Raw genomic sequence first — 19,119 nt, forward strand, 5'->3', positions numbered from 1 at the left:
TGCTTGGAAAGGTGGAGGGTCAGTGAAAGAGGGGAAGACCCTCAGCCCGGGGGGCTGACACAGCGGCTGCAGCAAAGGGCTCAAGGGCGTCAGAGATTGTGAGGATGGGGCAGGAGAGGACAGGATCTGTTGTTCATTGGGTCTCTGTGGGTTGTACTCCACTCGATGGCACCTAACGACAACAGTAGATCAGACAGACAAAGGTACAGGAAAATCTGACACACAAATACTATTGCAGTTATTGCCCATGTGTGCTGCTAGGAGATATTTACAAGGGTATTCATAACAGCATTGTCTGTATTAGCAAAAACCAGGTAAAAATCAAATGCCTGCTGGGAGGAGACTAGGAAAACAAACAAGGGGGACACGAATTACTGTGCTCCCGAAGATGGATAGACCCCCACAGCGTGCACCTGCTTAAGACTCACCACAGCGCCAGATACAAAGAGCAAGGGGTGAGGAATATAGAGTGATTCTGCTTATATGCAGTTAAACACACAAAACTAAGTGGTACATTGCATTACTGAGAAACGTAACAATCAGTCAGGGCAGTGGAGGGGAGGACTTGCATGGGTGGAAGACTGCTAGTCCAGTTAGGCAGGTTCCTCAGGGTGATGCTGTAGTTATTTGTTCACTGGACATTAAGTGGCCAGAATGTCCTGAGGAAGCTCAGTTCTAGCAAAGAGACAGCACATGCCAAAAGAGAAACCAATTCAGCGTGAGAAGTGGAGCCTTAGTAATAGCCACAAAGGGGTGTGTGCGTGTACGGGGTAAAAGCAGGGAGACACAGCAGGTAAAGCAAGCAGGTGAACACAAGTTCCTGCATCTTGGAGCAGGTGAATAAGGACCTGATGCCCTTAGAGCTTCCACTCCTACCTCCGAGTGAAAGGATCTGCAGAGATTGGTTCACTGGCAGACTATCACAGCTCGACCTTTTTCTCCTTTCTCTTTCTAGCAACTGCATGTCTCCTGGATGGTACCTTTCTTCCCTCACTTCTCCCAGGAATTCTAGAGATGAGGTCTCTGTCATCAATACTCAACCCCTATGCTTTCCTCTGGAGTCCTCAGCACAGAACTGAGAGGGCTTTGGGAAAGTGGCTGTTTTTGAACTGGCATGTTTATTATTATAATTATTATTATTATTATTGCCATGACTATTAACATGGCTTTAGTCTTTTGACAACAATAACAGTTTAAAATTTTAAAACTTCCTTCAACTTGCATATTTGAAATGTCCTTTTGGGGAATAATTCTTGCGGGAGAAAATAGTTCAACAAAATACAGTTCTGTCATGGAGCAGATCAGCTGGGTTCCTTAGCTTTGGAATTGGCAGGTAGATGAGAACTTGATCTTGTTCTTATTTAAAAATGTTTCCTGGTAGGTATTTAACAGCTACAAAATTCACTGGTGAGTTCAATGGTCTCTCTTTTTTTTTTAATTTAGAGTATTCTGTATTTTTATTTTAATGAAAGTTTACAGACTTAAGAGTTTCCAGTCATTCATTGTTGCACTTTTCTCCCTACCCATGCCTCCCCTCCAATTAAGAAAAACTTTCATTGTTATGCAAACCCTTCCCCCACCCCCCAAGTCCACTCCACTGTGCAGCCTTCACTCTGGACTTCCGTAATGACAAGAATACCTAGTCATATGTCCGTCTTAAACAGTTCCCTCCCTCATATGTATGTTTCAGTGCAGTACACATCATTCCTCCCCTGCTTTTCTATCTTCCCTCAACCCTGATGTCAGTCCCATTCTCTCATTCTTCATTATGCCTGGTGAGTTTCCCTCTAGTAATTCTTCCACCACATTTTCGATGCTTTCACTTGCTTCTTCCTGCTGAGATTCACAAATGAAAGACACTTTATTTCTCTTGATGGTGTCCTGCTTTATTCTTAGGTTTTCTTCTTTTTCCTTTCATTTTGCGGCTGCTTTTTGCTCTATCTTCTATTTCACTGGTTCTGTGTTCCATGTCCACTCTGCTCATGTGTCCATCACGTTGATAGCCTCTGAAACATTGGCCCTCATATTTTTTATCATGGTGTCTTGTTTTTCCAGTGCCGCAAACACCTCGTTTGTTTCATCTACATTCGGGATTTTTTGAGCTCTTCCTGGTTTTTGCTTGTAGCATCCCGTAATTCTTCAAGTTTGTTGTTCATCCATTGCAGATATTCAATCATTGTTGTTTTAAATTCCGTGTTGGAAAGTTCCATCAGACTTTCTGTGCCACCGTCTGGGGGAGACATCTTGCTTTACTCTTGTGTATCGTGTGGGATAGCTTGCTTTCTTGGAGACATTGATTTGTTCTTGATCTGAAGACAATGCTCTAGAGATCAGTTGGGCAGCTAACCCACTTGAGTGTTTCTCTGAACTTCTGACTCCAGGGAAATGGCAGTGCAGAGCCTGTGCGAAGACAGGTCCAGGTGATCTGGATTAAAGGCAGGTTGATTGACCAGACGTGTATGCACAGGTGTGAAGCCAAACGGGGTGGGGCAGGCCCCAAGGGCGGGTCAACCACTTGGGGACCTCACTCAGACCTCAGTTGTCCCAGTCCCTGCTCAGATTCCAGCTGTCCGTCTCCCACCCAGCGGTTCTCAGCCAGTGTCCACCAACCGTTCTCCTGCCAGTTGGGTCCCACAGCAGCTTGCTGGTGACTTCCGTTATGGCCGGGTGCACATGGCTTTGTCTTCCCGCAGCTCCAATAAAGGTTCCGATCAAAATCCTACTGTCCACGTCACTGCATGTTGGTTGGTCTCGGTGCGCCCGGCCCCGCGGCTGTGCGCCTGGCCCTGCGCCCGGGTGGTGGTGGTAGTTGTCTTTTCTGAGCAATAGCCCATTTGCCATAACAATTTCAGCATATGAAGTATTTAGAAAACAGTGCTATGGCCGGAACTCATGTCCCAAATCAGTCACCTACCTTGAAGATGGACCATTGGCCATGAAAGGGACTAAAGAAAATGAAGAGATTAGCCGTACCACTGAGGAGAGGAGGAACGCTTCTAAATTTACTGTGTGAATTATACTGTGTTTTGCCAAAGGCCTTTGCGATGTATCTTTCAAATGAATTCTATCACACTGATACAATTACTTTCTAAATGAAATTCAGTGGAACAATTTATAATGTCCAAAGGAGACTCATCAGACCAAAGACCCTTTAGCCTGAGATTCTAAGTGATCAAGACAAATACAGATACTCTAATACATCTGCAATACGTGTGTCTTGTTTGGATAGTAAGAAGCTTACTGTAGGGGGTTGTTAGGAAATAAAAGCAGTTCCGTTTACTCTAAAAACCTTCTGGCACCTGACCAGGTATTGAGCTGACCTGGAAGGCAATGGGAAGTCTCTGGGACTCCACAGAAAGTTGCCCTTTTTAAACAGAAATGGCTTTGAGGCTCTATAGTGCCTTGCCAAGGGTAGATTGACCATCTTGGAATATGCAGAATAGCCAGGCAGTCGTAGTTCCTGGAAAATTCAGCCAAGCGCATTAGTACCTGTTCGAGGAATAAGTTATGAGTTCTTCAGAAGCACCAGCGGTTAAGATGAAGGAGTTGGTATTTGAGTGCCTCTGTCATCCTCAGCAGCTCAACAGAAGGGCCTGGTGAACTGCAGCCCATAAAGATTGTTGTTAGGTGTGAGTATGACTCAGCAAACATGTGAACAGCCATCTGAACCCTGCCCTCTCCGCGCCATCCCCTTCATCCCTGACACATTTGAGCCCATTGCTGGAGTCACCATGTCAGTCCATCTCTTTGGGGTCTTCCTCTTCTTGGCTAACTCTCCATATTTCCTTTTGAAAGAATAGTCTTGAGTGTTAAGTGAGACAAAGCTTCACCATCTTTGCCTCCAAAGAGAACTCTGGCTGTACTTTTCCCAAGATATACCTGTTTGTTGTTTTGACAGTCCATGGAATAGTCAGCTGTCATCTCCAGCACCACAACTCAGAGACATCAGTTCTTCCCTCATCCTTACTGTCCAGCTCTCAGTAGCCTAGCAGGTGATCGAGAAGGCCATGGCCATGGCCACAGCCTGGGAAACTCCAGGGGGCAGCTGTGAGTTGAAATTGAACCAGTGGCACACAACAATAGCATTGTACCTTAAGCTGTGTTAGTATTTTACATTTTTCTTATCATGGCCCTTTTTTACAGACAAGAGGATTGGCATTTGCCCAAGGTTGCCCAATTATTATTATTAAGTGTCAGAATTCAGATTTGAAATCCAGATTGGCCTAAACACAGCATTCCTTCCCTTCCCACCCCCAACTATATGACACAGTTTTGCAGCTGGGCAGTGTGGCATTTTGACAAAATGTAAGCTAAGAATAGTTGAGCAGATAGCTGATTCTGAGCCTAAGCCGACATTATTTGCTTTGGTGGAAGAAAATCTGTTCTACAGCCTAGTTTTGTAAATAAAATTTTATCCGGACATGTTGTTGTTAGGTGTTATCAACTTGATTCCTATTCCTAGTGGCCCTGTGAACAGTGAACTTCACTGTGCCCTGTCCTGCAGCGTCCTCACTGTCTGACCTTGAGCCCGCTGTGGCAGTCACTGTTGACCTTGTTGATCACAGCTCATCTTGTTGAAGGTCTGTCTTTCTTATTCTCTCCTTTTCCAGCTCGATATCTTTACCCAAGGACAGGCCACCTAACAACATGCCCAAGGTCTGTGAGATGACGTTTCCCCATCCTCGCCTCTAAGGAGCCCCCTGGTTGCACTTCCTCCCACACAGACTGGTTTGTTCTTTTGGCGGACCATGGGATAGATATTCAGTGCTCTTCTCCAACACCACAGCTCAGTCATCGACCATCTTTCTGTTATCCTTATTCATTGTGTACCTTTCAGAAGCATAGCAAGTAATTGAAAAGACCATTGCTTGTATCAGCTGCACCTTAGTCTTTAAACGGACACAGTTGCTCCTTAGCACCTTGGAGAGGTCCTCAACAGCAGACTTACAGAGAGGTTGAGTTTTAATTCATTCATTGTTACACATTTTCTTCCCCTCGCCCTCTGCAAGCCCACTTTGCAATGTACCTCTTGTTCCAGATTGGTGTCATACTGGCTTTTCACTTCTTGACTGCTGTGGATTGCAGATCCAAGTAAATGAAATCCTCGACAATTTTGATCTTTTCTCCATCTATCATGATGTTGCTTATCGGTCCAGTGGTGAGGATTTTCATTTTCTTCATGTTGAGCTATAATCCACATTGAAGTCTTTGATCTTCTGCAACAAGTATTTCCAGTTCTTTTGCTTTCGGCAAGCAAAGTTGTGTCATCTGCATAACGTAGGTTGTTGATGAGTCTTCTTCCGATCCTGACGTCTCATTATTTAGGTATTATTTAAGGCTATCTATAGCTGCTTTTTCTGTAGCTCTGGTGGTCTAGTGGCAAGAAGCAGCTCTACAATCCCGAAGGGACATGGTTTGAGGCAATCAGCTGCTCCACTGGAAAAGAATGGACAGTCTTCTCCTGTGTGATTATCTGCCTCTGAAAACCCACTGGAGGGTCAGCTATGAGTCGGTTCCAACTCTGTGGTACAGAACAACAACAACATAACTGTTTTAAGAGAGGCCTGATAGTACAGTGGGAAGCTCTGGTGGCTTAGTGGTAAGGAGTTGTGCTTCTAGCCCAAAGGCATGCAGTTAGAATCCACCAGCTGCCACATGGGAGAATGATGGGTAGTCTCTTCCTGTCCGGGTATAGCCTCTGAAAACATGCTGGAGTGTCAGCTAGGAGTTGGTCCTGACTCTGTGACCATGAGTTCAGTTGAATTGCATTGAGTTGATTCTCAACTGAGCGCATCCAAGGCTGCATCTGTTATTGAAACAAGTCAATTGGTATCTCATCAATTCCTGGGGCCTTAACTTTTTGCCAATGCCTTCAATGTAGCTTCCACTTCCTCCTTCATTACCATTGGCTCCTGGTCATATTCCTGAAATGTTTCAGTGTCAGTCAGTTCTTTTGGTACAGTCACCCTCTTCTTTTGATGCTTTCTGGGTCATTCAATATATTGCCCCTAGCATCCTTCAGTACTGCTACTCAAGGTTTAAATTTGTTTTCCAGTTCTCTCAGCTTGAAAAATGCAGAATGAGTTCCTCCCTTTTTATTCTCTAATTCCAGCTCTCTACATACTTGTGATGTCTATTATAGCAGCACTAGATAACTAGTCAATGTCAAGGACTCCCCAGCAGGGCAAAGACAAAGTGTGCATGATATAAGGTGAATAGAACATGAACCATTTAAGAAAAGGTGGCACAGGAAGGCACATGAGAAAGCCAGAGGAAAGAGGGAGTCCGACAGCGGGCTAGAAGCTCTACTTAGCAGTGGGCTCTGGTTATTTGGGCTCAAGATTCACCTGGACTCTGTCTATTGACTCTGGACTTGAGGATGGTCTTCTCATTCCCTGTGTTCGTCAGGACAGGATCTATGAGTGCACCAGCATGCCAGCCAAAGCACAGCAATTTAGGGAGTCCTCCTGGTGACCGGCACACTCCCTACTGTCCCTTCACCCGCACAGTGGTGTACACTGTAAATATCTGCAGCACTGGGCAATCAGCAGCCAGCAGCCACATCCAGCCATGTCCCCCACCCCAAAACCCCCCAGAGTCTGCTGCACGTCACCACCCAAGCTACTGGCTGAACAAGGCCAAGCCTAATTCTGCCTTGATCTTCCTGTGACCAGGGATGTAGGCTCTGATAGCCAAGGACATAGGCACCATGGAACACACATCACATGTTCATCCACCCATCACAGCCTCTAGCGGCTGACAGCAAGTGCTCACGCTGCCTCACTCTCTGAGTCCAGCTCATGAACTACACGGCCACTCCAACCTCAACCTCAACCTCCACCTCCCAAAGACCAGGGTCACGTACACACTCTACACTGCCCTGGAGATCTGGCAGTGTACACGGGCGCCTGCACAGCCCAATCTCCCACAGCCATTCCTCAGAGTCTGCTGTGTGGCCTTTACCCTTCACTGACCCAGTGACTGGTAGTGTGTGCTTCGGCCTAGGCGCCCCACTCCCCTGGGCGCCTAGGGGTGTGCTGTTGCTGTTAGGTGCTGCTGACATAACTACAGCTCACAGCAACCCTTTAGATGTTTCCTTTTAAATTTGACCTCTCGATGTTCCACTGCAATCTTTAAAGTCTCTTACCCCTCTTGGATCCTTATACTCATTCTACAGTAATGGTTTTATACAATATTTATCTTTGTGGGACTGAGTTAGTTCACTCAGTATAATGTTCTCCAGTCCTTCCCAAGTTAGGTAAAAATTTACAAAATCATTGCTCCTGCGTGCTGCATAGTATTCCATTGTGTGAATGTACCGTAATTTCTCAATGCATTCCATTGTTGTTGGACGTTTGGGCTGTTTCCATGTTCTTGCAATGGTGAATAATGCTGCTATGAAGACTGGAGTACAAATCTCCATTTGTACCTCAGTTCTTAATTTTTTCAGGGTATGTTTCAAGTAGTGGAATAGCTGGGTCATATGGAATTTCTATTTTCAGTTTTTTGAGGAAGTGCCAAATTGCTTTCCAGAATGGTTGTACCATTTTACAATCCCACCAACAATGTATAAGAGTTCCTTTCTTGCCACATCATCTTCAACATTTATTACTTGCTATCCTGTTAAACTTTGCCACTCTTACTGGAGTGAGATGGTACCTCATTGTGCTTTTGATTTGCATCTCTCTTATTGCCAGTGGTTTGGAGCATTTCTTCATATGTCTGTTTGCCATTTGAATATCTTCCTCTGTGAAAATTCTTTCCATGTCTTTTGCCCATTTTGTAATTTGGTTATCAGTCTTTTCCTTGTGGAGGCCCAGGAGTATTCTGTAAACTTTTGTTACAAGACTCTTCGCTGAGATGGTGTTACCAAATGTTTGTTCCCAGTCTATAGGGTATTTTCCACCCTGTTATGGTTGATATCATCTCATAACTCATCTGGTCTTCAATCATTGTTGTTCAGTTCCTCAAATCTTAAGATTATCTTGAAATTCAGATGGAATTGATTCAAATTCGTATCTTGGTTCTTGTGGACTTATTTTTATTTTCTTCAGCTTCAATTTGAACTTGAAGTTGATGGTCTGACCCACAGTTCACGCCTGGGCTAGTTTTGACTGTGATACTTAGCTTCTGCAATGATTTCTTCCACAAATGTAGTCAGTCTGATTCCTAGGCAGCCCATCAGGTGAGATCCATGTGTAAAGTCGTCATGGGTGTCTTTTTAAAACTCAACTGCTCATGGAAAGGCCAGCAGTTTGGACGTGCAAGCCACTTTGTAGGAGGAAGGTGTGACAGTCTCCTTCAAAAGTGTTTGCAGGGCAGTAGGGGGTTCTGGTTTGCTGAATAACTCTTGAGCCCGTCTGGCCCACAGAGCCTAAACTGCTTACTCTCAGACCCTTCCCAGAATGTTTGCCGGCCTTTTGTTAAAAGGACACTGTAGGAAATGCAATAAAGTCACGGTGCTGTAGCTCCTAGTTTGTTTTCAGGGAGCCGTGGCCCCTAGGGAGTTGCACTGCTAACCCCGAGGCCACAGCTCTCTGGGGGTTCTGCTGCCCCACAGCTCTGAGGGACAAAAATGGGGTTTAAAGCCGCTAAAATGCAGGGGAAGGCACTGCGCGCTGCTTCCGACTCCGTGGTGAGTTCAGAGCTTCGAGTTTGGCTTCGAGTGTGCTGTCTTTCTCCATGCCCATTCTCCTTCCCACATAGTAAGACAATGTGTAAATGAAATGGAGTGTGTACATGCGCTCAAAATGGCTATGATGTGAACAGTTCGTTTTTTGGCCAGAAAATAGTTTAAGGACATGTCGAGGCATCTTTTTCCTTTCTTTTTGCCTCCTAGGTGGCCTGCAGTCAGAGGCCAGATTGGCAGTTTGGGCTGTCTTTAGTTTTGAAAAAGAAATATTTTATTGCCCTTCATTTATCTTTCATACTAGAGTTAAGCTACATTGATGTGTTTGAGATTGTATGTAGTTGATGGCATCTATGATTTTCATTTCCTGATAGCACAGAAGGCTTGACAAGAATTTGTTTTCTGAAAAAAGAGAGCATTGGGTCTCTTACTATAGAGTTGCACCACTGAGTAATCGGGCATGTTTTCCAAAAGAGACTTCTCAGTAAGGGCCTTAGAAAGTCCCTGCAATTCTGGACTCTTCAGAAGTGGCTTATGTTTCCACAGCCACCATCAGAGCAGGGAGCCTGGAATGGAATGTCAGTGTTAACCCCAAGTGGAGGGTCTCCGTAAGTAAATTAGCAGAAGCAGCCGGCGTGGCGTGCATTCTGTCACAGGAACGTTCGGACACGAAGTGCAGAAAACCAGCTGAGCAGACCAGTGGGAAAATACAACTCCCTTTCTTGTGCTTAGGTGTTGCTGTGAGTCACAGATCAAAATGATATTTTCATTCAGTTTTAAAATTTTTTTTAGACAGAATGAAAATGGCCACATTTACTTTCTAACTCTGACAATTGTGTTTGTCCTGGGTATTTTATGGAATCCTGGTTTTCATATACAACACGAAAGGTGGTAGGAGAGGTTTTGTACCTTCCTCAGAAATGCCTGCTTCCTGAGAAAAGTTGGAAGGAAGTCCCAGCGGAGCCTCCGTGAGTCTTCCGAGGCCGCGAATTGCATGGGAGGAGATTGCCTGTTTTTCTCCCGCTGAGCCCCTGTGGATGCAAACGGCCTGCCTTGGGGTTGGCAGCACAGCTCCTTACCCCACTGCGCTACCAGCAGAGCTCCCTTGAGAAAAGGGTAGTATTGCAAAAGCACTTTTTGGTGTAAATTGTTTCAAAGGGTCCTTTAGCACTTTGAGGGGCAAGAGGGTTATGGAAACAATTTTTGTCTAAGCTCATACTTAAATGAGTTATTGGGGAAAGAGTTATGTTGTTATTGGCCACATTTTTTGGCCCATTCATTCACTCATGTAGCGGATACCACTGAGTACCGAGTAGAGGGCCAGTGTTGTAAGTACAGGAGTGAGTAAAGCAGCATATGTTCCAACTGGGGGAGGGACTGGGTGTGCAGATGGTAAAATGAATTATTATATAAAAAGATAAGTGCTAGGGAGAAAGGTAGGGGTGGGGATATGGGGGGGGGAAGACCTAGTGAGTTCAAATGCAAATGACCTCATTGCCATTGAATCAGAACCAGCTCACAGCAACCCTCCATTGTGTTTCTGGGGCTGGCAATTGCCTGGGAAGATAGCACCCATCTTCATCCAGGGCGCCTGGGGCAGTCGACAGAGTCAGTAGTGAGGCTCCTTGTAGGCAAAAGATTGACATTTGAACCCACTGGCCTTTCTACAGGAAAACGGTCTGACAGTCTGCTTCCCGAGGCGTGAACCCCCTGGAACTCCACAGCAGTGGGTGTTTTGCTTCTGAAACCAGCCTTTAATCTGATTCATTCTGTAATGACACTATGCAGCAATAGGAGTCCTAGTTACAGCTTGGGCTACTAACCAAAAAGTCCTTGGTTTGAATCCATTGGTGCTCTGGTGGAGAAAGATGAGCATTTTCCCGCTATTAGAGTTTACAGCTTCAGAAACCAGATGGATTGTCACTGTGAGTCACATTCGCCACAACGGCAGTGGGTTTTGGCTTGATTGAAGGGGCATGTACTTCAACTTTTTTTCTTCATCTGTTTTCGTGGTTCAATATGGGTAGCAAAGTGTTTGCCATTTCAGCCATCTTGCTGTGTATATTTCAGAGGCAGCTACACTCACCAGGTTCAACATCCATCACCACTGTCACTGTCCAGGTTTTCAGGGAGGTCCTCTCCCGGCCCAGTTGCTCTGGTAACCAGTTACTTCCTCTGGGTGTTTCAGATGATTCGAATTGCGTATTAGTTCTTTTGTGTCTCGCTTATTTTATTCGGAGTTTCTCCCTCCTCTTTATCTAGTTTTTAAAAAGAACAGTTTGTGGTGTAATTCTAAAAATGAGAGAGGGAGTTCAATGCAGAAGACTACATATTGTATGATCCCATTAACATAGTGTTCAAAACGGGCAAAGCCATAGGCAGAAATCAAATTCATGGTTGCTTAGGAACTGGAGGGAGGTGAGTTTCTTTTTGGAGTGATGGAAATGGCCTGTAATCGATTGGGGTAGTAGTTACAGAGCTGTACATGTGCGAACAACATGGAATTGCACACTTTAAAGGGTACATTTTATGGTATGGCAGTTCCAGCACAATACAGAAACTGAAGAGGACATGAGGCTTTTGCTGCAGAAGGATTGAAACTCAACATCAAGAAAACCAAGATTCTCACCACTAGGTCTATTGTCAGTTTCATGATGGAGAAGAGATTGAGATTGTTTATAACTTCAGCTTGATTGGTTCCACAATCAACACTCTTGGCACCAGCAGTTAAGAAATCAGACGGCAAATTGGGGAAGTCTGCTGTCAGAGACCTTTACAGAGCACTGAAGAGCACCAGTGTCATTTTGGAGACTGATCTAGGTCTTTGCAATTACTTACTATGCATCTGAGAGCTGGAGTTGTGGTGCTGGAGAAAAGTGTTGAACATACCGTGGACTGCCAGGAGAACAGATCTGTCCTGGAGAGCGTGCAACCAGTTTGCTCCCCAGAGGGAAAGATTTTGAGGCTCTGTCTCACATACTTTGGGCACGTTTCCAGGAGGGACCAGTCTTTGGAGAGGGACATCATACTTGGAAGGGTGGAGGAACAGCGCAGGAGAGGGAGACCCTCAATGAGATGGATTGACTCAGTGACTGGAGCAATGGGATTAGGTCTGTAGGAGACGATGAAATTGGCGCAGGATAGGGCAGCTTTCAGAGCTAATGTACATAAGGGCACTATGAGTCACAGGCAACTCATGGCACATAACAACAGCAACAAGGCACTGGGAAAATGAATGAAATTAATTTTAAGTGGAATTTTTTAAATGAGAATAAAAACCCTCTCAAAAGAACAAAAACGAATCAGGAAGATTGTTCTTTCTTTCATGGTTTAAGAATAGACAGGACTAAAAAAAAAAAGAGGACTGGAAAGTAAAGGCTGGATTTGGGCAAAAGGCCAGCATTTTAAACCTATTTGCAATAAGTTAACATTTTTTTTTAAAATCCTGACTTAAAATATTGCTGTTTTAAAAAGTAATTTTGTGTCAGTAATGGAAGAAAATTTCCCAGTGATATAATCTCGCTTAGTCAGTAGAATAATTTAGGGCACAGACGTCACACTTTTCCTCTCTAGTCCATCGTTTCCATTTCACTGTCCTGAGAATAATGGGTCCTTTTGCTTGGACACATGCTTGAGGTTAGACAGGGTTTTCGAGGCATACTGTACTATTTTGTCTGAATGCCATGAATCTGGGAGTAATCACTCATCCGTTTTTAAAGCTATGTCTAATTTTAGGTCACGGCACCTCTTGTCAGGGACCATGGAGTTGGCTGACTCACAGTGACACTGGGAACAGCAGAGTGAAACCCTCCCCTGGCGAGTATCATTCTCCCCATCCAGTCACTGTCAGTCCACGCAGCTCATTGAGGCGCTTTCCCTCTTTCTCTGACCCTCTACTTTTCCACCTCGTAGTAGTTATCACTGTTTAAAATGGAATATTCCTCTCTTTTGCAAAGAGAGGGTTCATACAGTGACTGTAACAGTGGACGTGAACATGTCAAATGCATAGAGACAGAAGATACATTAGTGGTTGCCTGGACCTGCAGGAAAGGGGCATGTGCGTGTGTGTATGTTTCTATACAGACACACTGATAAGAGCAGAAGATGTAGATAATGGCACATAGATGCAGAGCGGCCAGCCATCCCGGTGAGAATTGTCTCTGTGCATTTGCCTCTTCCGGAGATCTCATGTGAATGAGATGGAATTTGAGGCCTTTTGTGTTTGGCTGTTGTTTTGGTTCACGTGCACTGACTGCCATGGCCCAGGAGTATGTGTACACCACCTTTTCTTTCTCCATTCATCTTTTGATGGCCACTTGAGATGTTTCCACCTTTTGGCTATTGTGAATAGTACTCTAGTGGACATTGGCTTGCAAGTTTCTGCTGGAATTCAGTTCCTGCCTTGAGTCTTCGTCTCATTGGCAAGGTGCAGTCACAGGACTGTGCAGCTGTGGAATCGTTTGGTTCTGTGCCAAGATCCGTGAATGTTCTCCATGCTGAATTGTGGCTGTTGAAAGGGGGGTTTCCCTTCCAGTGGAGCTTGGCACAAAGATGGCGGCATCTCAGCCAGAGCCTGGTTGAACCGAGAGTGACTCACATCCCAGCAGCTTCTCCTGTATTTATCTGTATTGTTCGCTCTGATAGAGTGAACAACCCAAACACTACTTAGTTCTCTGTTGTTGCTGTAATCGTCACCAGTCTCCATAAATCCTGCCTTTCACATGGACTTGCGGACGCTCTCACAGGATGCTTTCGAGTCATTCTGAATGGCCATGAATATGTATTATTTAAATGAAGTGTATACTTTCTCAAGAAAACGCTGATTAAACAAAATCTTACTAATTTGATACAGATCAAACCCACACTGTTTTTAACTGCCTTAATTTAGGGAAAACAAGCCTTTAAAGAGAAAACAGAATGAAATTGTCCATCCTTTTCTCATTCTACTTGGCCACGTCCACAAGTCATCTTTAAAAAGTAAAATGTGCAGGCTTTTGAGGTCTGTTTTACAATTTCTGAATTCCTTGAATGGATGCAGCGTCTTCCCCTTTTCTGTTTGTTATTTTTCCCTTTCTCTCATTGCCGCTCATTTACTGTTTTGACTTACTGCATTTTAAATACACAGTCACCTCTTTCCATACACACATGCCTTCCTCACTTCACTCTTGTTGTTGACGCCCACACCCCTTAGTTCCCCTCATGGTAGATGGCGTTGTGATGACCTTTACCCTGTACAGCTCTGCCCACATCTCTGATGATTTATTTAGGATACACTCCAGGAGCTATGGCATTCCCTGAACTTTGCTATGTACACTGTCCCACACTGTCCTGGCCCAAGTTAGCCTCGGATGTGTCAGATACCCAAACACAAACCTAAACCCACTGCCCACGAGTCTGTTCCATTGAGAGGAGGACGAGTATAGAAGCAAACCTTAAAGATAAAAGGGTACCATTTGTCCTAAGCATGCAGGCCGTGCTTGATCATGGGAATGGCACACGACCAGGCAAGGCTTTGGTCTCGTGTGCCGGGGCCACCGTGGCCTGAGGTAGGTGTGACAGGGACGGGGGAATATCGTTTTTCTTAGTTGCAATATTGAAATGTCAGATGTTGCATATATAGGAAATTGCATACAAATTCACTTGCTATTCACTGCTGTCTTTCTTGTCAGACGTTCCAGTATGGCTTCTGCAGCAACCCCGAAATATAATTCTCACTCCTTGGAGAATGAATCCGTTAAGAGGGTGAGTGGACTTTCCAGACTTCTTTTTAGATCTTTCTTTGTGTTCCCTTTTCTTATAAGTATTGGGAAAATCCTTTGGGGTGAAAGGAGCCCTGGTGGCACAGTGGACAAGAGCTTGGCTGCCGTGTGACGTCAGCCGTTTTGAACCCACCCACTGTTGACATTGAGCTTCCGTAAGGGGAGTAGCCTTGAGCACGTGTGGGGCAGGCCTGCTGTGGTCCCCGGGGTCCTGTGTGTTGACACTGACCTGCCAGCAGTGGAGTTTTGTTTTATTTTCTTTTGATGGGGTTAGTAAAGTTACTAGCTCTATTTTTTATTCATGATCTATATACAGGTTAATACATACAGTTTTATTATCCTACCTTGTCCCAGAAAATATTTTCCGTTTTCGAGTGGTGCATTTGTAAAATCTTTGACTGTACTGGGGTTTTGAGAACCTCTGTCTGGTGAACTCATGTGACACGTGGCAGACTGTCTGCCCCTTTCCCGGGCTGAGGCACCACCCCTACTCTGGAAGGTTTCTGGAGAATAATGGAAGACTGGACCCTGCATGCTCACCCAGGCTCTTGCTGCTTGCCTTCGAGTCGAAACCACCAGGCGGTGACTCGTCTGGGAGGAGATTGCCCATCTTCCTCCGCGGGGCAGCTGGGGTGCAGCCTGTGTTAGCCCGCTACCTTACCGAAAGGTGTTGGTTTCAGCCTGTCAGTGCCAAGAAGACGGGCAGCCTCCTCCTGTAAGGAATTTAGCGGCTCGGAGGCCGAGGGAGGGTCACCGTGAGCCCCAAATGCCTCAGTGGCAGTGGGATTTGCATTTTATAACTTCCAAAAGTGCCCTCCTGCTTTCTATTTAATCTAATTCTCATATATGCCCTGACTTCCCACGTAAAATGGATGCAGTGATTCTGGAAGTCCGCCAGGGGGCGTGGAGGAGCACGGAGAGCATTGCTGGGACCGACCCTTGGGAGGAACAGGTGTTCCAGATGTTCTCCCTGGAGAGGAAGCCGGTCCGGGGTGGTAGTCCCAGGGGCAGCGCCCAGCGCACCTGCGGCAAGCTCATCCATGTGGCGGAGTGGTTGAAGCTGTGACAGGCAGGAGACATGGACGGCTGCCCGGGAATCCCTCCAAACGCAGAGAGAGCTGCAGCTAACTAGAGGCTCTTTGTAAAAACTCGTCACCTCAAAGTTCGCCATCAATCAGTTGTCCTTCTTATCTGGTCACCTTCGTGAGGAATGATCTCAGTCACACAAGAAACCCAAGAATTAACAGCATTGATTTTTCTGGTGGTGTAAGAAAAGCCGGGTTAGTCATTGTACTGATGTTAACAGAACGTGGAAGGACAGGAGCCACCGCAGTGCCGGTGTGTCACTAGAATAGAGCTGCTCCTTACTTTGCCTTTTTCTAGACGCTTGTATCCTTAAAGCTTTAGGAAAACATCTTGAAAAAAATTACTATTATTGAAAAACCTGTTAATGTTTAAACACAGACCAGAAATCAGCACATCTAATGAACTTTGGTGCCAAATCTAAATATTTTTGGTGGCTTTTATCCTCTGTTCCAGTTTTCTATTGTGGTGATAATCTAAAACAAATGAAAAATTCTCTCAGAAACTCCGTTTCTAGTGGACTGTGTTCCAGTTTCCTGACCTTGAGCTCCCTCCCTCTCTGCCTCCTTCACAGGCTTCTCGAGATGGGGTTAACCGGGATCTCAGCGAGGCGGTCCCTCGCCTGCCAGGAGAGACGCGAATCACTGGTAAGATCCCTGAAGAGTCAGCACTGGCTATGTCGGGTGCTTCCGACCCCTCCTGCTCTGTGGAGACCACGTTTAAACAATGAGGCTGGCTTTGTTTAGATGTCTTACTATAGAGACAGCCTTTGGTGATCATTTCTTCATCGGAAAAGTCTTTAAGTTCATCATAGTCACCAGGAGAGTGGTCTCCCTCCCGCCCCCCCCCGCTCTATACCAAAGACTAGGAATAACATAGGGGGAAATGCAGGTTATCTTGCAAAGCTCTCTTTGAAGCTCTAATTGCTCATGGCTGAGAGTTGTAAAAAAAAAAACCCAAATACTAAGTTTTCTTGCCTATGATGTATACTTTAAACAGAATCAACTTATTTTTCTTTCTTTAAGTAGATGAAATCATATCAATTTAAAATATCTCTTATTTGCCAGATAACAGAAGTTAGTAGTACTGAGGTAATATCTTGATGTATCGATACAATTTTTTCCATGATAAATTAATATTAGAAGGAAAGTTTCTACTTTGGAAGGGTCAGGCCATTCTGGCATAAGAATCCATAAACATCTGCCCACTTCTGTGTAGACGTCATGGTCACGTCAGCACCCTCCTATGGAGCCCCGCGCGCGAGGAGACGAGATGCTCCCTGTCATTTCTGAGAACCTCCAAGCTTATTGACGCAGAGCAGGGTGGTTAGGTTCACACGTAAAGCGTGGTACTGATTACATGAAGGTCTTCGGTACGGTGCCAGGTCCGATGAAGAATTCTGCTCTGGGGCCCCTAGACTTACCTACATTTTCCTCATCTTAAAAAGAGAACCAGTGAGATGTGGCCATGCCAATTTCTGGATAAGAGCAGAAGTCTTCTTTTCAGTGGTCTCCATGTAAGACATCTGGGTGCTGTGCATCCATGCCAGAACCTTAATCAGGGTAGTAACTAATTGCACCAGCACCGAGTAGCTATTCTAGATAGCTTTCATTAAGCACTCAGGGGAATGGGATTTCCAAATCAAAACAAAATAGCGTTGAAAGCCATTAGCACATTCAAGAAACATCTTTGAAAGATAGATTTTGTTATTATAAATTGACTTGATTTCATTTCTCTTTGTTTGATTGGAACAAGACACTAGAGAGAGTTCTACTGCTAACATTCATTTATGATACTTGTTGGATAGAGGTTGGCAAACCTACCACCCCATCCAAAGGTTGGTCCACGAGACAGCCTGCTGTGAATGGTCAGCCTCTCTGGTTGACGTAGGTAAATAGATGCCTGTGCAGCCACCTGGGTGAAACAGAGTGGTGCACTCGTCCCTTCTGCCCTCCGCTTGTCATCTGCTGGTGCCTGAAGGTGACATGTGGCATCACTAGTTCTCAGTGTCCCAGCTTGACCTCGCACGGTAATGTACAAACATTGCCAAGTGCTAGCTTTAAGCTTTTGCAGTAATTTTTTTTTCTCCATAATAGTTATTTTTAGTCAAATAGTTGATATTAAATCAGTGCCATTTGTTGTGTATTTTGGTATATATTTCCATTATTTTAGGGTACTTTTTTTATCTTAATAGACAAAGAAGTTATTTACATATGTCCTTTCAATGGCCCCATTAAGGGAAGAGTATACATCACAAATTATCGTCTTTATTTAAGAAGTTTGGAAACGGTAAGTAGACTCTAAGAACGTAAAGATGACCCTAACTCTTAAAGATAATGCTAAACTGTTTCCTGCTGCCTTGCAAGGTTACTGTGGATCACATTAACGTGGGGATTAGATTTGCTGCTCAACTCTTATTCTTGGCTTACGCAGAACTCATTTTACACTAACACCTGTATACATAGAAAGTAGAGTGGATTTTCAAAGTAAGACAGCTTAGTCCTCCAGGGAGTGGAGAGATAGTGGTCATTGTAACCACTTGCTGGCTTGGAGAAACTAGTACTGGGCAGAAAAGTAGCTCCCTTATCAGAAATACACGAGAACCACTCGTGGAGCATAAGAAAGAATACAGACTCTGGGAGAGCCAGCATGAGTACTGATGGCAGGTCTTTAAAATGATAAGTTCATAATAATAATAATTCATTTAATCGGAATTCCTAGGACTCCGGGCCAGGCTTGGGTAGATTTTGCTGTAACTCCCTGGTTAAGGTTCTGCAGAGCACAAGATGACGGTCGAGAGCTGAGACGGTGCCGGTGCCCCCGAGACAGTGCCGTTGCCACGTAGTCCAGTCCATCTTTTCATTATGTAGTCATGGAATACGTGTGCCATAGCATTTTCGAATTTCCTGCTAAATCTGTGAGTCGTCACTATTGCTGCCGTGGAAGGATGTAGGGTTACTCTTGCCTCTGTTGGCCTGAAGTGGCAGGTGTATGTTGAGCGGATGGACTCCGGGGGACTAGGTCCAGGACACATGGGAGAGTAGCCTCCCAGCACCTTAAACACGAGGCACATCGAGATGCTGGGGGCAGTTAGCTTTGGCTTCATTGCTTTCCCCCCCATCAGTTCTTTGGCATAGTTCTAACCTAGACGCATTTTGATCTCTTTTCTCCTGTTACTGATCGCACCCAACCTCAGAAACTTGCTTTCGTCTTCCTCTTCTTTTAACTGGGAGAGCTTTCCCAACGTGGAGTGGTGCCTCCAGCACAGTTTAGGCGGGACTGGCGTGTGGATCCGGCCAGGACCCTGAGTGGGCTCTTGTATTTGTATGAATCAATTCTGCCTTCCATAAGACTTACCTCGTTACCATCGAGCCATAACCAACTCAGCTGGCTCTCCAGCAGCTTTTCTGAGGCTGTAAATCACATCGGAGTAGATCACCCAGCCTTCTCCCACGGAGCAGCTGGTGGATTTGAATCATGTGCCTTTGGGTTGGCAGCGCAGCTCCTTACCCACTAGGCCACCAGAACTCCGTAAGACGAGAGATGAACAAATGTTGTAGCTTTCCAGGATCGGAAAGGTGATTCTGGAAATTATAGAGCAGTTCCGGAGGAATCAGAAAGGAACCCACTGGGCTTGTCACTGATGCA

General features: G+C 45.1%; 1 protein-coding gene across 1 annotated transcript in view; it reads left to right on the top strand.

Annotated features, from left to right (window-relative positions):
• MTM1 (myotubularin 1) overlaps positions 1-19,119 on the top strand; it is a 110,462-nt gene that overhangs the window by 28,073 nt on the left and 63,270 nt on the right. Inside the window, exons 2-4 of the mRNA XM_006899910.1 lie at positions 14,299-14,371; positions 16,046-16,118; positions 17,666-17,760. Of these exons, the coding sequence (XP_006899972.1) occupies positions 14,309-14,371; positions 16,046-16,118; positions 17,666-17,760 (231 nt within the window). The 5' untranslated portion in view covers positions 14,299-14,308. The remainder of the gene's footprint in view (positions 1-14,298; positions 14,372-16,045; positions 16,119-17,665; positions 17,761-19,119) is intronic.

The sequence above is a fragment of the Elephantulus edwardii genome, unplaced genomic scaffold, assembly GCF_000299155.1.
Source record: "Elephantulus edwardii isolate Elephantulus edwardi_28Jun2011 unplaced genomic scaffold, EleEdw1.0 scaffold00269, whole genome shotgun sequence".
In the NCBI taxonomy this organism is placed as follows: Eukaryota; Metazoa; Chordata; class Mammalia; order Macroscelidea; family Macroscelididae; genus Elephantulus; species Elephantulus edwardii.